General features: G+C 33.3%; 1 protein-coding gene across 3 annotated transcripts; it reads left to right on the forward strand.

The window, feature by feature from the left end:
• The first annotated feature begins 5338 nt into the window (after positions 1–5338).
• On the forward strand, positions 5339–11225 carry Cul2 (cullin 2). 3 transcript variants are annotated; one of them, XM_073966690.1, is made up of 9 exons: positions 5339–5644; positions 5838–5972; positions 6279–6965; positions 7031–7646; positions 7715–7832; positions 8972–9081; positions 9395–9763; positions 10418–10531; positions 10588–11225. In XM_073966690.1, exons 2-9 carry the CDS (start codon positions 5854–5856, stop codon positions 10717–10719), a joined length of 2265 nt encoding a protein of 754 aa, XP_073822791.1. In that variant the 5' UTR covers positions 5339–5644; positions 5838–5853; the 3' UTR covers positions 10720–11225. The 3 variants fall into 3 exon arrangements, with proteins under 3 accessions (XP_073822791.1, XP_073822793.1, XP_073822794.1); XM_073966692.1 differs by having other exon boundaries at positions 5514–5644; positions 5782–5972; XM_073966693.1 differs by having other exon boundaries at positions 5517–5706; positions 5782–5972.
• The last annotated feature ends 10626 nt before the right edge of the window (positions 11226–21851 follow it).

The following is a 21851-nucleotide window of genomic DNA, read 5'->3' on the forward strand; positions in this document are numbered from 1 at the left end:
AAGAACGCCAGCTGCCAAGGCAAACACGAGTGGTTTTAACTCAGTTAAGATCCGGACCATGCAGCCGCCTCAATTCGTATTGGGCCAGAATTGACGCCACGATACCCAACATATGCCCAGCATGTGGATTGGGACCACACGATACTCTGCACTTATTCAACTGCCCAGCTAACCCCACTCACCTGTCTCCTCATTCTTTATGGACGCAACCAGTCCAGGTTGCAGAATTCTTGAGTCTGGATACAGACGAACTTGATAACTGAAATAATACACGAACGAACATATATGCGTTGTTAAAACAACAACAACCGAATGTTTCCACATTGCAACTTTGTTCTCCGAAGAAACAATACAATTAGACTTGCTATTTCCACAATAAAATAGTTTTTATTTTTCACAAACATAAATCACCGAATAATTAAAAACAGCTGATTGATTGTTTTCAGGAAGAAGAAGAGTTACAAGTGCTTGCTTGGGTGAAAAAATCCACAATAATGGGAAAATGCTTTTTCTTGTACTCTAGGCTGCTTTGAAGATACCAAACAGCATAATTATTTATTTTCACAAAATTTAATTAGCTTTCGAAAACGGGAAAAACTATTGAAATCGGTTGAAAAATATATAAGTTATGCAATTTTTTGTGTTTAACTTTTTGGTTTTTTATAAAAGGAGTTCGAAGATAAACTACATCGGTCCACATTTTGATATAGCGCCCACATAACGGCACCGTCCGATGTGAGATATGTTGATGTTTTTTTAGCTACATTTTTGGCCGAATTAGCTATAATTTGAAATTTAGGACATAGGTCATGACACTGTGCATTTATAGTTATTTTCCGAAAAATGTGCACTGTCTCAAGGCCAAAACTACCTGAAGGAGCTTTCCAACGCTTTTGCGATGTACTAGAGAGTTCTTAATTATTTGTCTTGGCTACAATTAGTCTTAGTGTTGGATCAAAGATCTCAATGGCTTAGCTGTTATATGTCAAAATAGCAATATTCAAAAAAGTGGATAAAAAACTTTCAAATCAAAATCAGGAGGCTCGGTTTTCACCGTAAACATATACATATATGTTTTTTGTGCTTTTTCGCTCAGTATAATCTCAGGAATCAGAAACGCGTCGCGCCCCTTATGATGTATCGCCGAATCGCCGAGCCCTACTGGAAATTCGATTTAAGAACTCCTAATTTCATAAAATTTTTTTTATGAAATTCACGCTAGTGTGGACCCGCACTTAGATCGAATTCCCCACTACAGAAATTTTATGATTTTATTCCACTATGGAACTCGATCTAAAAACGCATAATTTCATGAAACTTTTTAATGAAATTCACGCTAGTGTGGACCCGGACAAAGTAAAGCAATATGTGCGTTCACAAATACAGTAAAATGACATACATATCTCTTTTTTGACAATGTCAGTGTTGGCACACATGTTTATTTTGGCTTCTTATGATATTGTCCATATTTGCAATGTAAAAATTGCATTTATGAAGTCAGCCATAATTTGCGAAAATGTTTGCTGTAACTCACTCTAATGCCAAGTTTACACTTGCGCTCCAAAATCCATTGGATTTCACGAAATCCTGAAATACACCCCGGTGTTTACACTTATTTTTTGTTGATTTCAAACATATCACAATGATCAAGGTAGATGTATATGCGCAGCTGATTGAACATGAATTTTCAAAACAAGTTGTTGTAAATTGAATTAAACATCAAAAATATTCGACAATACAGAACTTTACAACTTTATTTAAAAAATTATCGTAAAATTATCTATATATCATATCAATTGTGTATAGTACCAAAAAATAAAAAAAAAAATAAATAATGATTTTATAGTTGAGACATCATAATAATAAATTTTGATAGATAAAAGTTGTGCTCAGAACCTACAAAATATTAGTACATGCAGTAGTTTTCCCGTTTAGTGCTAAAAATGCGTTCTCGTACTCCGAAATCTAGCAAGACTTACACTTCTCTTTAAACAAAAATGGCGCCGAATAACACCCTCTCACCTGTTTTCTGCCATACAATTTTGGCCTATTAGAAACTAGCAGCAAGCATGTTCTTATGTTCATTGGTATCTAATATTATAGCTGATACGTTGATTTTGACATTTCTGCTGGAGTTTTTGCAATTTCTGTCATTTTTCCGTTTCCGTATTTTTTAGGAAATTTGTATGGGGGAGAAATTTTTTACAATTGGATCTATTTTCTAAAATTACCATTAAAAAAGTACGGGAACACAATGAAAAATAGCATTGTAACAAAGTTATTTAATATTTTTTCACGTTGTTTACAAATTTTGATACTAAAATTTGTTGTTTCAGCAATTCGCACATCTACCTTGTTTATTGTGATACGTGAAAAGTGTTGCAACTTTTGGTACTTTTTTAGGCAAAAGCAAGGTTGTATATCATGTGTACTGTGATTTCGATGTTGTTTTCGCTGAAATCACGATATGAGATGATTTCATTTTTGTATGCGAAATCATGATAAATTTTGCATGATTCCGCGCGAAATCACGAAACGCCTTCGAAATCACGAAAAGACGCCGAATGTAAACCAAACATAAAGCCACACGTTGAAACTTTAATACGCAACTTTCACAGCATTTTGGGAGAAAGCAGAGATGAAGGATTTCCTTCACCACCGCTCTCTCCCAAAAAACTGTGAAGGTTTCAACGTGTGGCTTTAGAGCAGTGTCGCCCATAATATTTCCATCTATACTAAAGCATGTGTGTATGCATGGGTGAAAAAAACAACAACCACATGATGTTCATCGTTTGTTTATGTACACATATACTGTGAGAGATGCAAACGCAAAAACAACTCAGTGGGCGCCCTCACTATACTGTCACTGTAATGGAGTGCCGTTGGAGTAGAGCTCGATTTGGAAATGAAAATGGCGGAAATGTCTATGCTTTTGTTGACTTTGTTCAGAAGCGTTCACAGAAATAATAAGGGAGAAAGAAAAACAATTGCTTTTATTTAATAAAAATATACAAAAATTCATTCCAATTTTCTGAAAAATGTGTACGTGTGACTACGGACTTACTTACTCACATCCATTAAACCGAAAAGCCGCGAAATTTCTATTTATTTCAATGAATTTTAGGTTAGGATTTTTTAAGCCGATAATATCGACAGTTTTTAAAAATAATCAATATTATCGATAGTGCCATCGATTGTTTGTCAGCTCTATGTTGAAGTACATGTTGAAATCTCAGGTCGAAACCTAAATCTTTGCGTGTGCGTTCGAAAAAAAAAAAAAATTACATGCAGTTCAATTTAAAATACAGGTATTTTGTTTTTGTTTTTTTGAACGCACATGCAACACGAAAAGTTTTAGGTTTCGACCTCAACTGGTGATGGGATGATAATAGTTGTGTTCCTGCAAATTAGTACTATTTTTCCAAATTTGTGCTAGATATGATGAATACACACAAAAAGAAAAATAAAAATAAAGTATTGAATATTATGATAAAAAAACATAATAAATGGATATAAAGGAGCGGTTTTATCATTTATTGGAGGATTCCAGAAATGTTCAATTTTGTTGGCGTCCTTTTAGCCAGGTTTCTCTAGTCCGATTTTGACACAAAGTGACGACATTTTTGATTTTGACATTTTTACCACTTTTCCGTTCATGTAAATTTTAATAAAGTTGTACATAATAGCAATTTTTAGGGAGTTTTCTTTTACCACTTAAAAAATCGGAAACGAAGCTAATATAAGAACACCTTTAGTAGATGAAGCAAGAAGATTTCAGCTAGGATTAAATGGAGAGAGGAGAAAACAAACTCAGATGCGATTGCATTTAATAAAGAATCTTCATAATTTGTGTTTATGTAATAAATGCTGACTTCCTAAAGGGGTGTTTACACTAGCCATCAATGTCATATGACCTGAAATTTTCCATCGTTATACAGTCGCCAATGTGTGCAATATTGGTTAATTTCCTTACGCCATTTACTTTTTGCGTCCACACCAGCAAATATGCAGTGAAATTACGTCTCTACATTGTCTGTGTGGGCAGATATGGAATGTTTTTATTTCGGGTCATGTGACTTTGATGGCTAGTGTAAACACCCCTTAAATACAAGATGATTCGTCTCGTGTTGTTAGACGCATCACGTTGTGAAGTACATAATTGCCAAATTTGTGCAGTGTCATGCTTTGGATGCAAATTGAACTGCATCCTAATCTACTCTAAAGGTTTAGATAAAATGCAATGCCAAAGTGTTAGTTAAAATATCGTGCTAATGGTGTGTATCTTTCGGTAGTCACGCTCTTATCATAAGTGAATAATTTGACGTCATCACTTATACTTATAATTTAACACGTTCGCGGACGCAATCAAAATCCGAGAGGTGAAAAAAATGACACCCAATTATTTTCGAAATTAGTTTTTTTTGTTTTTATTTATTAATAATTGATTATAATTATTATTTTTTATTTATTATAGAACGTATGTTGTTGAAATAAATCGTATTATGTATATTAATCACCAAAACTTAAGATTGTATACAAGTAAATGAACAAAAATTGGCTGACAATGTGAATGCTATAGCATTCACGTCATTTTGCATCGGAATGCTATAGCATTCACGTCCGCGAACGTGTTAACTGCATCCTTGGAGGCAAACTTTTTGCTTCGTAGGAATTAAATAAATAACAAATAATCAAATAAAATAATAAGAAAAAAAGAAAAGGTATGAAGTATGACTAAAAGATAGATTTGAGCTAATATAAACAACATGTTCGGGGTTTCGACTTACCATTCCGTGAAATTACTGTATTAAATTTCAGCTCGTATTTACCATTTCAAATTAAATAAATTTCCTTTTTCAAATTCTTTAATTCAAATTATTTTTTCAAAATAACACTATTTTAATTATTAGGCATTTCAGGCATATTTCGGACACATCAATTTTTTTAAACTAACAGCCAAGCACAATTAAGCTGTGACAACAACCTTGTGGAGCACAACGGCAACAATTTCATGCGGAAATAAAAAGAATTAGGAAACCACTTTCTTGCAATTTGATGATATTTCAGTTCCTCAAACATTACTTACATTCAGTTCTTACAAAAAAGTGTATCACTCACTAACTTACAAGAAATAAAATAAATTTATACTCATTTTCTTTTATTTATTTTTCACTTCAACTTTTATGCGGGCTCGCTAATTTGACTGAATTTGACAACTGGATTTCTCTCAGAGATGGAAGTTGTTAATCGACAACAAAACATATGTTTGCGACCAGTGTTGCCCACGAAATTTTTCAATTAAATTGGTCGACTTTTTTATTAACAACTATGTACATTTAATATTTCAGATAATAACTCACATAAAATAACAGGACTTTTCCTACTATATTTGTATCTTTTTTATTATTTTCATAAAATACATACTTTCCTACATTCTCTTCTGAAAATTAACATTTTTATTGTTATCTCCTTATTAAATAAATTCTCAACTTATATCTTGCCAACTTGGCAACCTTGTTAGAATGATTTTGTTAAAATAATTGACAGACAAAACAGAGAAGAAATCCGAAAAGCAAAGCAAATAATTTAGAATTTGTTAAGTGCAACAAATCTTAAATAATATTAAATAAATTAACCTATAAAGGTAATAATAGTGTCAAAACAGGAAAAATTGAACAATTATGCGAGTATCTGTTCTCTGTCAAGGTTTATTGTTTGTGTTATTGTGTGGCGCCTGTAAAAATTATTGTTGGTTTCTTTTTTATTTTTTTAATGTAATAGTGCGTCGTGAAATTATTCAATCAACAATAGTACTTCTATTTTTTCATTTGCAACAGGACACAGTTAAGCAAAATGTCCTTAAAGCCTAAGAAAGTTGATTTCAATGAAATCTGGACAGACTTGAAGAGCACGGCCGAGGCTGTTATCAAGCTGGACAAGGTGGAGAGAAATGTTTGGAATACAAGTTTTACGTGAGTACACTGGCAACCGAGATAGGGAGCAAAGCATTTTGATTGATAGTCAATGAAACGGCATATCATAACCATCTTCCTGCTAAATCCACTGAGTGGCGACCTTCAATAGATTTATTAAAAAAGTGAACTTTCTCTTTATGTACGTGCAGAGAGAGTCTATGGAGCAATAAATCATTATTTCGTTTTGTAAAGCATCAGATGCCCGAGTATACAACTGTTAAATCTAATTGCTTTGTTTCCTGTGTCTTATAAACAAATTATACATCTTCTAACACACCCCTATGCACCTCTTCATAATTTTAGAAATGTTTACAATTTGTGCGTTGCCCATCCAGAACCATTTGCCGATCTCTTGTATGAAGAGACGAAACAATTTCTCAAGGCACACGTTGAAAATATGATGGCAACACGAGTAAATCCACCTGGAGCTGATGCCTCTGGAACTGAACAGCCTGATCTGCTAAAGCGATACTATGACGCCTGGTCAGAATATAGTAAAGGCATCAAGGATTTGCATAGTTTATACTCCTATCTAAATCTTCAGCATATCAAGAAACAAAAAATATCCGATGCAGATGTGGTCTACGGTAATTTAACAACGGAGACAATGGAACAAATGGAAATAGGGGAACTAGGGCTTGATATATGGCGTACGAAGATGATTGAACCACTCAATTATGATTTGGTGAAACATATTTTAGAGGGCATCAAGGCCGATCGCATGGGCAATCCAGGTCTAGATGATGAGCGTGTTCGAATCATTAGTGGTGTAATGCATAGTTTCGTTGAAGTGCAGGCTTATAATAAGACTGGGTCCTTGAAAATCTATCAATGGTTGTTCGAATGTCCCCTTTTGTTGGCCAGTGGAGAATTTTATGCCACGGAGGCCACAGCTCTTCTACAAAGGTGTACGGTTAGCCAATACATTGAGGAAGTTATCAAAATACTCGATGATGAAAATAAAAGGGCACAGAAATTATTGCACTCAAGGTAGGTTAGGATATTTGATTTATTTTTCTTTAATGTGAAAGTCACTAAATTTATTCTTCTTTCAGCTCCATACCCAAGCTCATAAAACAATGTGAAGAGAAATTCATCAATGAACGTTTAGACTTTTTGTATTCAGAATGCAAACAAATGGTGTCCCAAGAAAATCGCAAAGATCTACGCAACTTGTATATAATTCTCAAGCCTATACCGGATAACTTAAAGGGTCGTTTAATACAAACCTTTTTGGATCATATTAAAAACGAAGGTCTCGAAACAATATCCACCTTAAAAGGCGAAAATATTCACATACAATTTGTCGAAGATATGCTAAAGGTTCACCAAAAGTATACCCAGCTAATTGATGAAGTGTTCGAAAATGATCCATTGTTTTTGAGTGCATTGGATAAGGCGTGTGCTAGTGTTATTAATCGTCGACCCAGTGATAAACAACCCTGCCGCAGTGCCGAGTATGTGGCCAAGTACTGTGATACTCTGCTCAAAAAATCCAAAACTACAGAAGCCGAAATCGATCAAAAACTTACCAACAATATTACCATATTTAAGTATATTGAAGATAAGGATGTCTATCAGAAATTCTATAGTCGTCTGTTGGCAAAACGTTTGATACACGAACAATCCCAAAGCATGGATGCTGAGGAGGCAATGATCAATCGTTTGAAGGTAAGAGAAGGTTTTTGGTGCTTGTGTTGTGGAAGATTTTAATTTTTGTTTTCTTTTCGTTCTTACAGCAAGCCTGTGGTTATGAATTTACCAACAAATTACATCGCATGTTTACCGATATCTCTCTGTCAGCGGATTTAAATAACAAATTTAATAATTATTTGAAACAGGAAAATATTGATTTAGGTAAGTATGAATCTTTCAAGGGAGAACCACTTTTCATCCAAACGACGTGTAACACTTTCTGGGGAAATGTATACTTCCCGAGATATGGGCCTCTGAAGTTCCGAAAATTCCCTTGTTTATTGGCCGGCTACTAAGAGAAAAATTATAAATTAAAAGAAAATTGTGTCCCCGTTCCCGAGATTTGCACATGTATAAATAGGAAAATTGGATCCATATTGGTTTTGTTTTCATATTCATGTATTATCATCCAAAACTGAAAAGTTCGATTGGTCAACTGCAACTGTGTGGAAAATGAGTTACTAGATTTGAAATAAACGGACACCAAAGCAAGTTAAATAAAACACTGTAAAAATTGGTTGGTTGTTCATATGGGTTGCTGTTTTAGCAGCATAGAAACGTACGTAGAAGCAAAGATTTGATTCTGAGTTGGCTGCCGCTGTCCAAAGCACTGTGGTTTCGGGTCGGTCCGGTTAAAATCAGCTGTCGTGCTACTGTAAATTCGCTATGCATATTAAAACTACATTTAAATTAAGAGGGTTATTTGCGAAATACATATGTCGTGGTGATCAGTACTACAACGGATCAGATTAAGAACATAATAGACACAATATTTATACGGTGAGCTGTAAATCAACAAGGCAAAGTGTAACATACTACTGATGGGAAAAGAAAACACAATAATTTACAATGTGTGACGGTGCGGAAAAGGTCAAACAGAATGTAAACATTGTGTTATGCTTTGAGAGATAAACAAAGTAAGAGTGACGGTATCAAGCAACGCGAAGTAATAAAATCTGACGATAAGATCAACAAAGATAAATCCTAACATTTAATTTTAGATATGTCGCTATTATCGGATACGATTGGGGTACAATTTATTTCTTCATTGCGCAGTTTCCCTGTTGCGATGAGTACAATAATAACATAACAATTGAACCGTTATTGGTAGTTTGAATTTTGTATACATATCAGAAAGCAAATGTGGACTTCCGACTACTACCCAAAGATTTTAGCCATGACCTACGACAGCTAATTTTAGTAATCTCAGAACCGAATTGACCTTACTAATACATTCTATTTTTTTAAACGTATGAAACAATGAAGACATTCCAATAAATAATAGTTTAATATTTTTTTAGGTATAAATTTATCCATAAAAGTCTTGCAAGCTGGAGCATGGCCTTTGGGTCCAACGCAGGTTGTTATACCATTTGCGGTTCCCCAGGAATTTGAAAAAGCTATACGATCGGTATGTAATAAAAAAATTTAAGCACCAAAGTTCCAACTGTATTTTTATAATTTGAAATGGCTGCCTGTTATTGTGAATTTGTTCGATTCGTAACAAGAACCAATATTTATTAAAACGGGGGTTATAATGCACATAATTTGTTTCTAATCTTTATGTCCATTCTTCCTAAAACTGCACTTTAAAGTATTTTGTTAATTTCGGCTGATTGATGGAAATTTTGTTTTGGCCTAGACATTTAAAAGTTGTTGGTGTCAAATGTGCTCTAAAACGCTTTTCCTTTTGAATTGTCATTTTCTTTTTTCCCACTTTCCAGTTTGAAAAATTCTATCACAATTCGTTTAGTGGACGTAAACTTACCTGGTTACATCATATGTGCCATGGTGAACTTAAGTTGGGCTACTTAAAAAAGACTTACATTGTGACAATGCAAACGTATCAAATGGCCATGTTGTTACTGTTCGAATCATGTGATTCGATGACCTGCAAAGAGATACAAACCACATTACAACTTAATGCGGAAACCTTCCAGAAACATATGCAGTCACTATTGGAATCGAAAATACTAGTGGCTAGCAGCGAAAATCTAGAAGATAATACAAAAATCGAGCTGAATTTAGATTATACAAATAAACGTACTAAATTTAAGATAACGTCGGCGTTGCAAAAGGAGACACCACAGGAGGTAAGGATGATTTCAAAAAAATCTTAAGATAATTGCTATACAAATATTCATAAAATATTAAAAAAATCAAATTAAAAGAATAATTAAATTAATTGAAAAATAATTAAATTAATTAATTAAAAATTATTTAAATGAAATAAATTTAGCTAAAAATTAAATAATAATCAGGTATGTGATGAAAACTGAATCTACTCGCTTTTCAGAATATTTTAGAAATGTTCGGGGTGCTTTTGATGATATATAAAAAAATTAAAAAAATTTTTAAATAACGTTTTGAATAGAATTTTCAAAATATTGAAAAATTATTTCAAATGCAAAATTAATTATAAAAATTGTTTTAAAAAATTTAAATTTGTTATTATTGTTTTTTTTTTTATTAATTTTTCTCCCCACATTACGTTGAGCACATAATTTATAGATACTTGAAAGTATTAAAAATTCTGAAACGAAATGTTGGATATATTCGAAAAGCTATAAATTAAAAATAATTGAAAATAATTACTTATATCTACTTCAAAAAATTTAAAATTTATTTGAATTAAATTTGGAATATAATGTTTAAAATATAAGAAAATCAAATAAAAATTGTAGTATATTTTAATATAATTAGAAAATAATATTGAAAAAAAAATTAAATTTTTCTCTTCCCCTTAGGTTGAACACACAATCAATGCTGTGGATGAAGATCGTAAACTATATCTTCAAGCTGCCATAGTACGCATTATGAAATCTCGAAAAGTTCTTAAGCACAATGCTTTGATACAAGAGGTATGCTTTTCACAATTTGACTTCAAAATCAAAAAATAATGTTGTTTGGTTTTTAGATTTTATCCCAATCAAATGTTAGTTTTACACCCAGCATCACAATTATCAAAAAGTGTATTGAATCATTGATTGATAAACAATATATTGAACGTACACCGAATTCAGGCGATGAATACAGTTATGTGGCCTAATGTGTGTTCGCCAGGCGGCAGCAATATCATGGAATATTGAAACACAATGAACCAATCCTTTCCATCACCCCCTTCGCTGAGCTGTTGTATAAATCGCATCGAAATGGAACACCAAATATTTAACAAGAACATTGGACTGGCTCTCTTCTTTCTCTCCTTGAGTTGTATTTGGTTTTGTAAAACTATCCAAAAAAAAGAAAGTTGTTTGTTGTGCTTTAATTTTCCTAGGAATTTATCACCACCCCCCATCATGGTCTAGCAACAGATCATGATCATGTTTTGTTTTTAATTAATATTTCTTCTCTCACCCAATGATATTTTTTGATTAGATTCAAATCATGGCTGCAAAAACAAATTTTTAACTCCCCACCCCACCCTCTCCTTTTTTATTTTATATACCACTTTTTTGTTTTTGGAAAATTATTATTTGTAAGTAATAATGATTAATATATTATTTTTCTAGATCAAAATCTTAATAAAAAACCAATTAAAAAGACGTAAAGAAATCTATAAGAGTTGCATTTATTTTCATGACGTTGTTTTTTCTGGGAATTATATTTTTAATTTTTATTTTTTTATTGTTGTATTTTTTATAATTATGAAATTATCAATATATTGTGTTTGAGTTTTTTTTTTGCTTCGTTAATACAGATTGATCTTGAAAATGGATCATTATATAAACGGATTCTTAAAAAGAAACTAGATTTTTTTTGCATGACAAGTTATAACATACAGGAGACTAACATAACAGTACATTTTATCAGATTCGTTTGTTCATTATGGACGTACATATAAAAACTATAAGACAAAAACTATTTAAGGTGGAACATTTTACTTGTAGAACTCAAGCATTAAAATATTTATTTTTGTGAAACTAAAATGACGAACAAAGACATAAGATTTTTAAAATACGTGAATATTGAGAATGTTGGACATATACAAAAAGATCTACTTTTTCCAAAGCACGTGCCTTATATGGATAATACATGTGTCAAAAACAAAAAAAATATATATATCAATACAACACGAAGACATAATAAGCGTAGTTTTAAAAACAATCCTCTTGTTCCTCTTAGAACAACCCTATTTCAAGTTTTTCGTCTTATAGTTTATATATGCAATATTCGGTAAGCATTTTTCAACTCGTTTGTGAAACTAAAAATCGTTTTTTGGTTTTGTATATTAACTTTTACCGGGGTAAATAGTGTTTGTTATAATGGCATTTTATTTGTTTTTATTTAAAAAATATATTACTATAAATAAATATGTTGTTTTATTGCAGTAATAATAATGCTAATAATATTAAAAAGTTAAACTTAACTTTTAATAATTAATAATGTTTTTGTCATCAATCCTTCATTTATATTTTATTTTGTTTTACTAAGGTGGCACTAGTTCATCATACACTTTTTTATTAAACTCTCATTGTGTTGCTTTATTTTTTTTTTAACATTAATAGTTTTATTTATTTTTTAAATTGATTTGGTTGTGTATGTGTGTTTTAATAGATTTACACAAAAACTGAGCATTATTTAAAAAATCTTCTTTTGTTGGAATACTGTTTAAGTAATAAATAAATTCCTCATGTTGTTGTTTCTGTTCATTTTATTTAGTATCTTAATAATAAATTTCAAATTGAATTGTGTTATTTATTTAATTATATTTTCTTTACTGTTAAAAGAGTGGCGTATGTATAAACAAACATACACACACTAAAGAGGTGATTGATGTACGAGATTGTGTATGTGTGTTTTGGTATAGATTCCGTTTTTGTTATTAAATTACTTACCCTTTTGAAAATTGTGTTATATTAATATTATAATTTTTCCTCAATGTTCTTGTTGCTGTTTGATGTGTGAGGGGATAGGTTTTCGATAGTGCAAACTAAATTGGAAAGTAAACTAAGTGACAAATATCTAGATGCGTCACAAAATAAATGAATGCCTTGAAAAACATGCGCTCAGTGCTCTCTGGAGAAAATGGCGAATACAGAGATCACCCAGAAAAATGAAAAGGAATAAAAAAGTATCAGTCATCATTGCAAAAGAAGTTTTGGTTGTTTTCAGCGTTGATTTTTAGGCCTTTTTGAGCCTGATTTTTCCACTGACAGACCTAATCAACACAAACTTTAGTGCGAGAGTGGCTTTAAATATTGGGTCATATCGGGGCCCATAGCTGGGCAGTATTAGCTTTGTTCCAGAACCAGATAGTTTCTACCTTTGAAATCTCTTGCGAAAAACTTTGCTCAAAAAACTAGCAGTTACTTTTATCGTTCTCTTTAAATATTTTTTACTCGACAATTTTGGACGTGCGAAAAGTAGCAAGCAACATGATGCGACAGATTTTTCGACGTTTCTTCCGTTCTCCATCCTCGTACTTTTTGATTAAATTTGAATGTGGAACTCATTTTTGACATTTAGAAAAGTGTTCCCATACGTTTTCCCCCAGATTTGTCTTCCCCCCCCAAAATATAAACCCCAATTATACAAGTTCACGGGAGATTTTTCACTTGCGGGAGAATTTTCACTTTCACTATTATAAATGAAAAAAAATAAGTCAAAAAATTTCGAAAATCATGCATATCTGCATTTTTTGCTCTGCTCTGTTCATTTCTAATAAGGGCAGATAGTGAAAGTGAGAAATCTCACACAAATGAACATTTATAACTGGGCTGATAATATGCGTATTCGTTTACTCAAAATTTGTAAATGTTTTTCGTTTACTTTCTAGTACAATGCGAAAGAGGTTTATTTTCGAAACGTCAGTTGGGCTGACTTCCGAAACGTCAGTTACTTTGTAGTTGTGCATGAAACTTGAGTCACTCACTAAACTTGAGTTTCGTTGTCGCTGAGATTTTGTCGCGTTTTCTGCATTTACCCTGTTTTTGTTCAGAAAAAAAAACATTTTTTTATACCCTCCACCATAGGATGGGGGTATATTAAGTTTGTCACTACGTTTGTAACTACTCGAAATAATCATAGTAGACCCCACAAAGTATATATATTCTTGATCAGCGTGCAATTCTACATCGATATAGCCATGTCCGTCCGTCTGTCCGTCTGTGTAAATCACTCTAGCGTCCGAACGGATTGAGGTAGGTTGAAGAAACTTTGGGAAAATATATTATATGTACGTAGGACTTTTGGTATTGAAAGCGGGCTATGTAGGTCCACGCTTTCGTATAGCCCCCATACAAAATGACGCGTGACGCGTCATCGTTTTAAGGAATTTTTAAGATATTTGTCCCATTTTACCACCGAATTGGTTGTAATTTGGTACTTTGTGTCTCCAGAGGCCAAAAAACATTCCTACCAAAGTTGGGTTATATAGGTCTACGTCTTGGTATAGCCCCCATATAAGGCCCCATATAAAGTACGCGTCATTTTAATATACTTTGAATGTATTAGACCCATTTGACCACATAATTGGTTGTAATTTGGTATTTTGTGTCTCCAGAGGCCAAAAAACATTCCTACCAAAGTTGGGTTATATAGGTCCAAGTTTTGGTATAGCCCCCATATAAGGCACCATATAAAGTACGCGTCATTTTAATATATTTTGAATGTATCAGACCCATTTGACCAAAGAATCGGTTGTAACTTTGTATTTGTGTTTCCAGAGGCTAAGAAACATTTCTACCATACAATATTTATATAGGTCCACGTGTTGATATAGCCCCCATAGAACGGTACCTTCCGAATTTCGGTATTTTGAAGGTTGTGGCCACATTAATCCACCGAAATGGCTGAAATTTGTGGTGGAGGGTATAAAAAGTTCGGCCCGGCCGAACTTAACGCTTTTCTTACTTGTTTGTATATAAGGTAGTCCATATTTACATTAGGCAATTTTGCTTGCGGCAATTGTCAGTTTGTCGGCGAGAGAGGGTGTTGAGAGGCAAAGGGTTACCACATGCCTCACCATTCTCTCCTTCAAACCGACAATTGCCGCAAGGAAAATTGCCTAATGTAAATATGGACTTTCAGAACATACACAAACACAGTTTTTTCTAAGGCGGCCATCAGACCATCTGCTTTTTCACATTGTGTGTTGTAACTTTGGGTTTACTAATATACAGAACAGCTGATGGCATACATATGAAAAAGCAGATGGTCTGATGGCGGCCTAAGCAAACAGGGGTAAATGTCAAAAATGACTATGAAAACGCAACAAAATCGATTAGTCGTCAATGAGAGCCGTACCTAAAATTTTCTGAGCGACTTTTTTGCAGAACATTTCGAAGCTGAAAAACGTCATCTTGTGGTACTTTTATAGGAGCTCTTAAAATAAAGGACGAAAAGGACATTGAAGGAAGCGAGTTAGAAGGTCGAAGTGTTTTACGAAAGTAATCCTCATTCGTTTTGACAGACATGTCATCTCAAAAATAAGCTAAATCAACAGTGAACAAAGATATACGTGCATGTTCTGGAATTCACCGTGTATCCATTTCACATCACACATACACTTCACTTGTGAAAGCAATAGATGTTCTGTATTTCACGTGAAAAGAGCTTTCATATTTCACGAAAGAACTTTGGAAAGCTTTATTAGAGCTTTCAAACTTTATCATTAACAATGAAAAAATATCAGTCTGTGTTGGCGCATCAACGAATAAACATGCGTGTGTGGGTATGTACGCTTTGTTCGTTTGATTGTTTACGAAGCAGACGTAAACAAAGAAACGAACTTCTACAAGAGCGCGTACATGTTGAATTTGGTACTTTAAGAAAAAATACATTTTTTAATCATATTTTGTTAAGAAAATTAAATATATTTTTTAAATGCTAATAGAAAACATATTAAATTTTAGTCCTATGCAGTATTTTGTAGAAAATTTCAATTAGTTTCTTTAAAAAATAAGAATTCACTTAGCTCTCGCCAACAAAATTACAGTGTGAGGAATACACCCCAACTAGGTGTAAAGTGTGTTGCAGAACAGCTTTAGGTGTGTTCGATACACGTGAGGTACAGAGGTGAATGCCAGAACATGCCTGATAAGCAAATTCCTGATGGCTTACAGGGTCTCTAGCAAAAACGTCATCACGTCATAACGCGGACGTTCGACTCACGGCGGATCTGTCCTTCGGAGTTAATATACTCACCAAGGCCATTCTTCCCCAAGAGGAATTTTCCGTGCCCCAGACTTTCACCACCATTTTGTTGCACAGTGTAATTGTTAAGAAAATGTTTTTTTCCTTTCAATTTTACTTCTTGTTTCTTCGAAAATATTCACTGCAACTGAAAATAACTGGTTGCTGAAAAATAGCCGGTTCGTCAACTGAGATTCGCAACTTCAGTTGAAGGTTGCCATTCATAAAGTAATTTTGACAACTGACAACTCACTCCACTATCGATAATAGACCCCATAGATCGAGTTCCCCACTACTGCAATTTCATAAAATTACTCTACTCCAGATCGACAAACCCCTAGTTTCATGCACGACTACAAAGCAACTGACGTTTCGCAAGTCAGCCTTGCTTTGTTGCCATGGAACAAATTTTATGAAATTAGGCGTTCTCAGATCGAGTTTCACTGACGTTTCCGAAGTCAGTCAGACTTTAGTCGTTTACAAGAAGTTAGTGGAGTTGTGCAAATTATTGAGTAACGGAACACACCTAATGTTGTAGTCATAATTAAAATGATAACCCGCTATCAAAATGTCCAAACGCCATAGTCCATCGTGGAACTGGATATATTTTTGGAAGGCATTACTTTCGATAGCTATCGTTTCGAAAAGCCATTTTGTTTAGTCACCGTAGGATTTTTGAGCTTTTACGTAGATGATAATGTCGGAAGTAAAAACAATTATGTCGTAATCGGATCATTCATGCGTTCTCGATGGAAATTTCAAAACAAACATTTAGAAATTTTGTGATTGATGTATCCGAAGATGTTGTCCGATGTAGACCTTCTTGGAACTTAGTCCATATTTACATTAGGCAATTTTCCTTGCGGCAATTGTCAGTCTGTCGGTGAGAGAGGGTGTTGAGAGGCATAGGGTTACCTCACTTCTCTCTCCTACAAACTGACAATTGCCGCAAGGAAATTGCCTAATATAAATATGGACTTAATGTAAGTTGGTCACCTTGGCTTAAACATTTTGGACCATTATTTCTGGATGCACGAAACACAAGGAGTAAATTGGAAGGAAATTTCAAAACTGTTCTCAAACTGCATTTAAGTGAAAAATTTGAACTGCTGTGAGGAAGGTGAACGAAGTTTGTTGTCCGGTATGTTCAGCTGAAAACTCTACTAAAAAGTTTGGAAGTTTTCTTGAAAAAAAAACATGAAAATTGTGTTTATTGGGCTTTAAACCTATGGGTAACTCCTTAATAAAAATGCTCTTAAACGTTAAATTTGCTAAATCCTGATGCCTGCGTTAGTGACCTCCGTATGATAATGTAATATATCTTCATTAGACCTTAATTTTGTGGCACTCCTTTCTTGAATAACGTTCAGCCAAGAGGTACTGAGTCCATGTTTTTCGTATTGTTTATAATTTCATATTTTATCGTTTCACTAAATTGTTTTCTCAAATAAATACATTATATAAGTACTGTTGCTTCAACTGCTTTTCTCAATTTATTGTTATCATTTTTATTTTTATTAATTAATAAATGCATTTTGTTTTATTATCATCGTCTCTTACTGAGGTATGCTTCACTATTTTCTTCAATTAGATCTTTTATTTATTTGGTGAAAAATCTATTATTTTAATAATAATAATTTTACTTTTTTTCTTGGGTTGGGTTTCACTAATAAATACAATTTGTTTTTTTTTTGTAAGTTTATATCAACGACTAGTTTTTGTTACTTTCAATAATTTTTTTTTTGTTTTTTATTAATTAAAGCGATTAATGATGTTGGCATTTTTTGATGATGGCAACATATGGACTGAAAACTAAGGGAAGTACGCTGAAAATGGGAATTTAGAATTTGGGTTCAAATTGGATCTCCCAAATGTAATTTTAATTAATTTTTTAATAAAGAAATCATGTCTTTTATTTAATAATTCAAACCATATGCCACCTGTATTATTTGATCTTATGTTTTTTTTTTATTTTTTTTTATACATACAATTATCTTTCTTTTTTCTTTAAAGAGGATGTTTTTGAAACAACTGCGTTTTATATTACCTGAACTCCTTCATCATATTTCGTATAAATATGCTGTAAATACGTATTACGTTGTGAGAAAAAATGTCGTCTTCAAAACAATAGGTTTCCTAGTAAAATCATAAATGTCAAGAATTGCTGTTGACAATCATTATTCTGGCCCAAAAAACTTTGTCAGTCTAGTAATTTAGAACAATTAAGTAAGAGTTTTTTTTTAATGGAACCAATGTCAAGTAACCTGTATATCGATTCATGCAAGTCAACAACTTTCCTTTTAAGTAATTTTTTACAAAAAGCTTTAAGATGGAATATCAATTCTCCCATATTTTAATATGAGTTTAATGACCAGCCTAAAATTCTGATAATAAAACCGGAATTTTACATATAGCCCTGCATTTTTTCTTTATAAATTTCTATAAATATAAATACTTAATAAAGCTTAATGGCGCCAAATAGGAATTTTGCTTTATCAGAATTTTTAACAAATGTATGAATCGAAACAAAAAGTGTAGCAGTTATTCGTATGATTATGGTTTTCAATTCTTTTCTAACAACAAAGAGATTACCTTTTGTAATCGGTGGTAGTGGCGACAGAGGCCAATAACGCGTAGACGTTATTCTTCGACTAATGACAAGTGAATGTCATATACTAATACAATTATTCCAGTGAGAGTAAGAGTGTAACAACCCAGCAAACCAATCGTACCGACATCTTAACGAAATCGGAATAAAATTCGCACGATACGTCCGATGTCTGATCCGAAATCTTAACGAAAGTTGTATGAAGTGGTTGACATAATTTCGGAACGAAATGTCGTAGCGACATCGTATCGATTTCGATCCGATTTTGTAACGAAATCTGAAGAAAATCCTTGGGAAATTCGGAAAGGCAATTTCTTTCCGACATTCGGAACGAAATCGGTACAAAATCTGAACTATTTCCGCTCCGAAAAATCGTTTAGAAATCTGAACGACGTTGCTTCCGAAATTGTTCAGACGTGTCGGACATCCGACATTTGGTTTGCTGGGAAAGTGAGCAAACCGACAACAACCGATGCCCAGCGTCGATCCGCACACTACGGTCTCCGCAGAGGGAGTTGTAGAGGAGATGCCAGTGCGCCAATCACATCCGTGATTGATCGAGCAGGGGAAGTTGAGGGACAAAGTATCTTACTTATACACCACTCAAAGCGGGCAATATTATAGTGGGCATGTTCCTACAATTTACCGAGAGAAAGGCTTGTAGTCCCAAATTTCAGTCATTTCTGTTTAATAATGTTTATAAAACCTTCCGAATATACCGAAAATTAGACGGTGCCGCCCTATATACCGATAATTCACTGCAGGAATGTTTTATACATACAGCGAAAACTATATACAAAATTTAAGCCACTTCAGTTCGATCATTTGGTAAAATCCTTCAAAATACCGAAACTCAGTCGGTATCACTCAGTAGGGAGAATATCAAAACGTGGACCTCTACCGACGATTCTCAGAAGAAATGTCGTATACGTCTAGCGAAGACTTAATACCAATTCTATTTAATTATGTGGCTAAACCTTAAAAATCTCCAATATGTACCAATAGGAACCGTTCTAAGTGGTCTATATGAAAACGTAGACCTATACCGAATAAACTCCCAACGAAGTCTATATACGAAATTTAAGCCATTTCGGCTCGATAATGTGGTAAAATCTTTCGTTCTATGTGGGCTATATGAAAACTTGGGCCGACCGACATTTCTCTGCAGGCATTTTTTATATCCGCCAGTGAAGACTTAATGCCAAAATTCACCCATTTCGATGGGATAATGCGGCTAAAACCTTTAAAATACGGCGGTAACGAACGAAGACTAAATACCATATTCCAACCATTCGGCTAAAATCTTTAAAATAGCTAAATTTGGGAGGTACCGTTCCATGAGACCTATGCCAAAATATAGACAATTTTTGGCAGAGATATTTTTTTATCTCTGAAAACACAAAATCTCAAATTACAATCAATTAGGTGGGCAAATGAAACAAAACATGGACCTATATAGCCCATTTTCAATACAAAAAGTTCTGCGGACCTACAATAAATTTGACCAACCTTTTATCCACCTGCTTCAATACGTTCGGCTGCTAGGTAAAAAAAAAATAAAGAAACAACGTGCTCTGCTCGCTTTGCCATAAATTCTTCTCCCAAAAATAACTAGATCTGTTGCATCAATATTAGTTTGCTTATGGTTTGCCTTGGTAGATTCGGGTCCACCGAATTCCATAATGCCGATTGCCAATATTATTTCAAATGTGTAAAACCTTAGGGACGCAACCGCAACTCGCGACATAAATCCATTACCTTTAAAAGATGTTAAGCTATTGTACACAACACTGTTGTCAAAATGTAGAAGCCAGGAAATAAAGGATTTTCACCAGTTTGTCTTCAGACGGCCCACAGCACAGACATAAATTTCTATTGAATTCACGCCTACGGGCTAAAAAATTGACAAAATGGCGGTGTTAAGTTCTCGCTTGGCATCCCACGTGTTTTAATTATCAAGGATTTATTCCTAAATATACGATGTCTTCGCAGAAGAAGACTTCGTAGCTCCCAAGTGCTACAAAGCCGACTTTTTAACTCTATTATATAAAACAACGAAAATTCGTAAAGAAATAATATCCGATCGGATTAAAAAATAAAAGTAGACAAGGTCTACATAATTGGTGATGGCTTTAAACTCCCGCACAACTAGGGAGTAGGCCAAGGAGAATTATCTCTTAATTTAATTTGAAAAAAAGGATTTTCACTTATTAGAGGGTATTTGAAAACTTAATTGAATATTAAGAAGAGTCAGTAAATTGCAAACAACAAATTTTCAATCGATAAAAGTTACTGAATTCCTACGCTGATGCCACATTTTTATTTCACAATTCTTTTAAAACAAAATTCCATTTTAGAACCATTAAGTAAAGTAAAGGTCAACGTTTGGTTTTTTAAGTGTTCCTATAATTACTTTACATTTAAAATCTATGTAAGTATGTATGTATATCGCCTGTAGAATCTTATTTTTTTGTTAATAAACATCTTTCATAATACGCTTTCTTCAATTACTTCTTTTTGTTTCATTCTATTCATCCATGTTTATTATACAACTGACAAAACCCATTATTTTCTGTTAACTGTATTTTCCTTATATAAATACTACTACTCTCTATGTCACTTACCCATCCCTTTACCGCATTCTATATCCAATTACATATTTGTTATTTCCTTTCACTTTATGGCGTAAAATACATTTGGAAAAAACATTTTCTTCCTTATTTCTTGTAAAATTGCTAATTTGTGGGTTGCAAGTGTCTTCTTAATCATTATTTATAAATAGTGTGGATGTGTGTGTGTGTGATAGTAATCCAGTTAGACTTTGACAGTTAAGTGATAGATTTGCAAAACGTAGTCTTTTGATTGACAATTATGACATGTAATATGTACAGCAAAACATGGAAGAGGATGTTAGGGAGAGAGACAATCAATTATCTCAATAGAGGAGTTTGCTTTCTTAGAGTCCGTACAAAGTAATTGTTGGTGCTCACTACTTGACATAACGTGATCAGACAAACATTTAAGTTAGTTATCGATACACACTTGAGCAATTTCACTTTGATCCTTATATTTTATAACTTGTTCAAGGAAAATTACTTTGTCTAAACTCCAGCTTTACATGCAAAGATGGATTTACATACATAGTACAGTATGGGAGGGAAAGGGTTTCGGTATATATGCTGTATTTTGGTGATAGAATTTTTATGTTTTTGATACCATAGATTTATTAACATTTGTAGTACGTACACAACATACATCTAAGTAGATTGTAAGTCTCGGTAAAAATTGAAACTGTAGTTTGCTGCATTAGTTAGTTGTTGATTAGAAGTGGTTGTTTTTGTATATATAATTTAAATAAAATGCTTTTTTTGTTTTTTTGACAAATTGCAATAATTTCAGTCTTTTTGAGATTCCCGCCTTTGTGCATTTAGATAATA

The sequence above is a fragment of the Musca autumnalis genome, unplaced genomic scaffold, assembly GCF_047663935.1.
Source record: "Musca autumnalis isolate F117 unplaced genomic scaffold, ASM4766393v1 scaffold_2, whole genome shotgun sequence".
NCBI lineage: Eukaryota > Metazoa > Arthropoda > Insecta > Diptera > Muscidae > Musca > Musca autumnalis.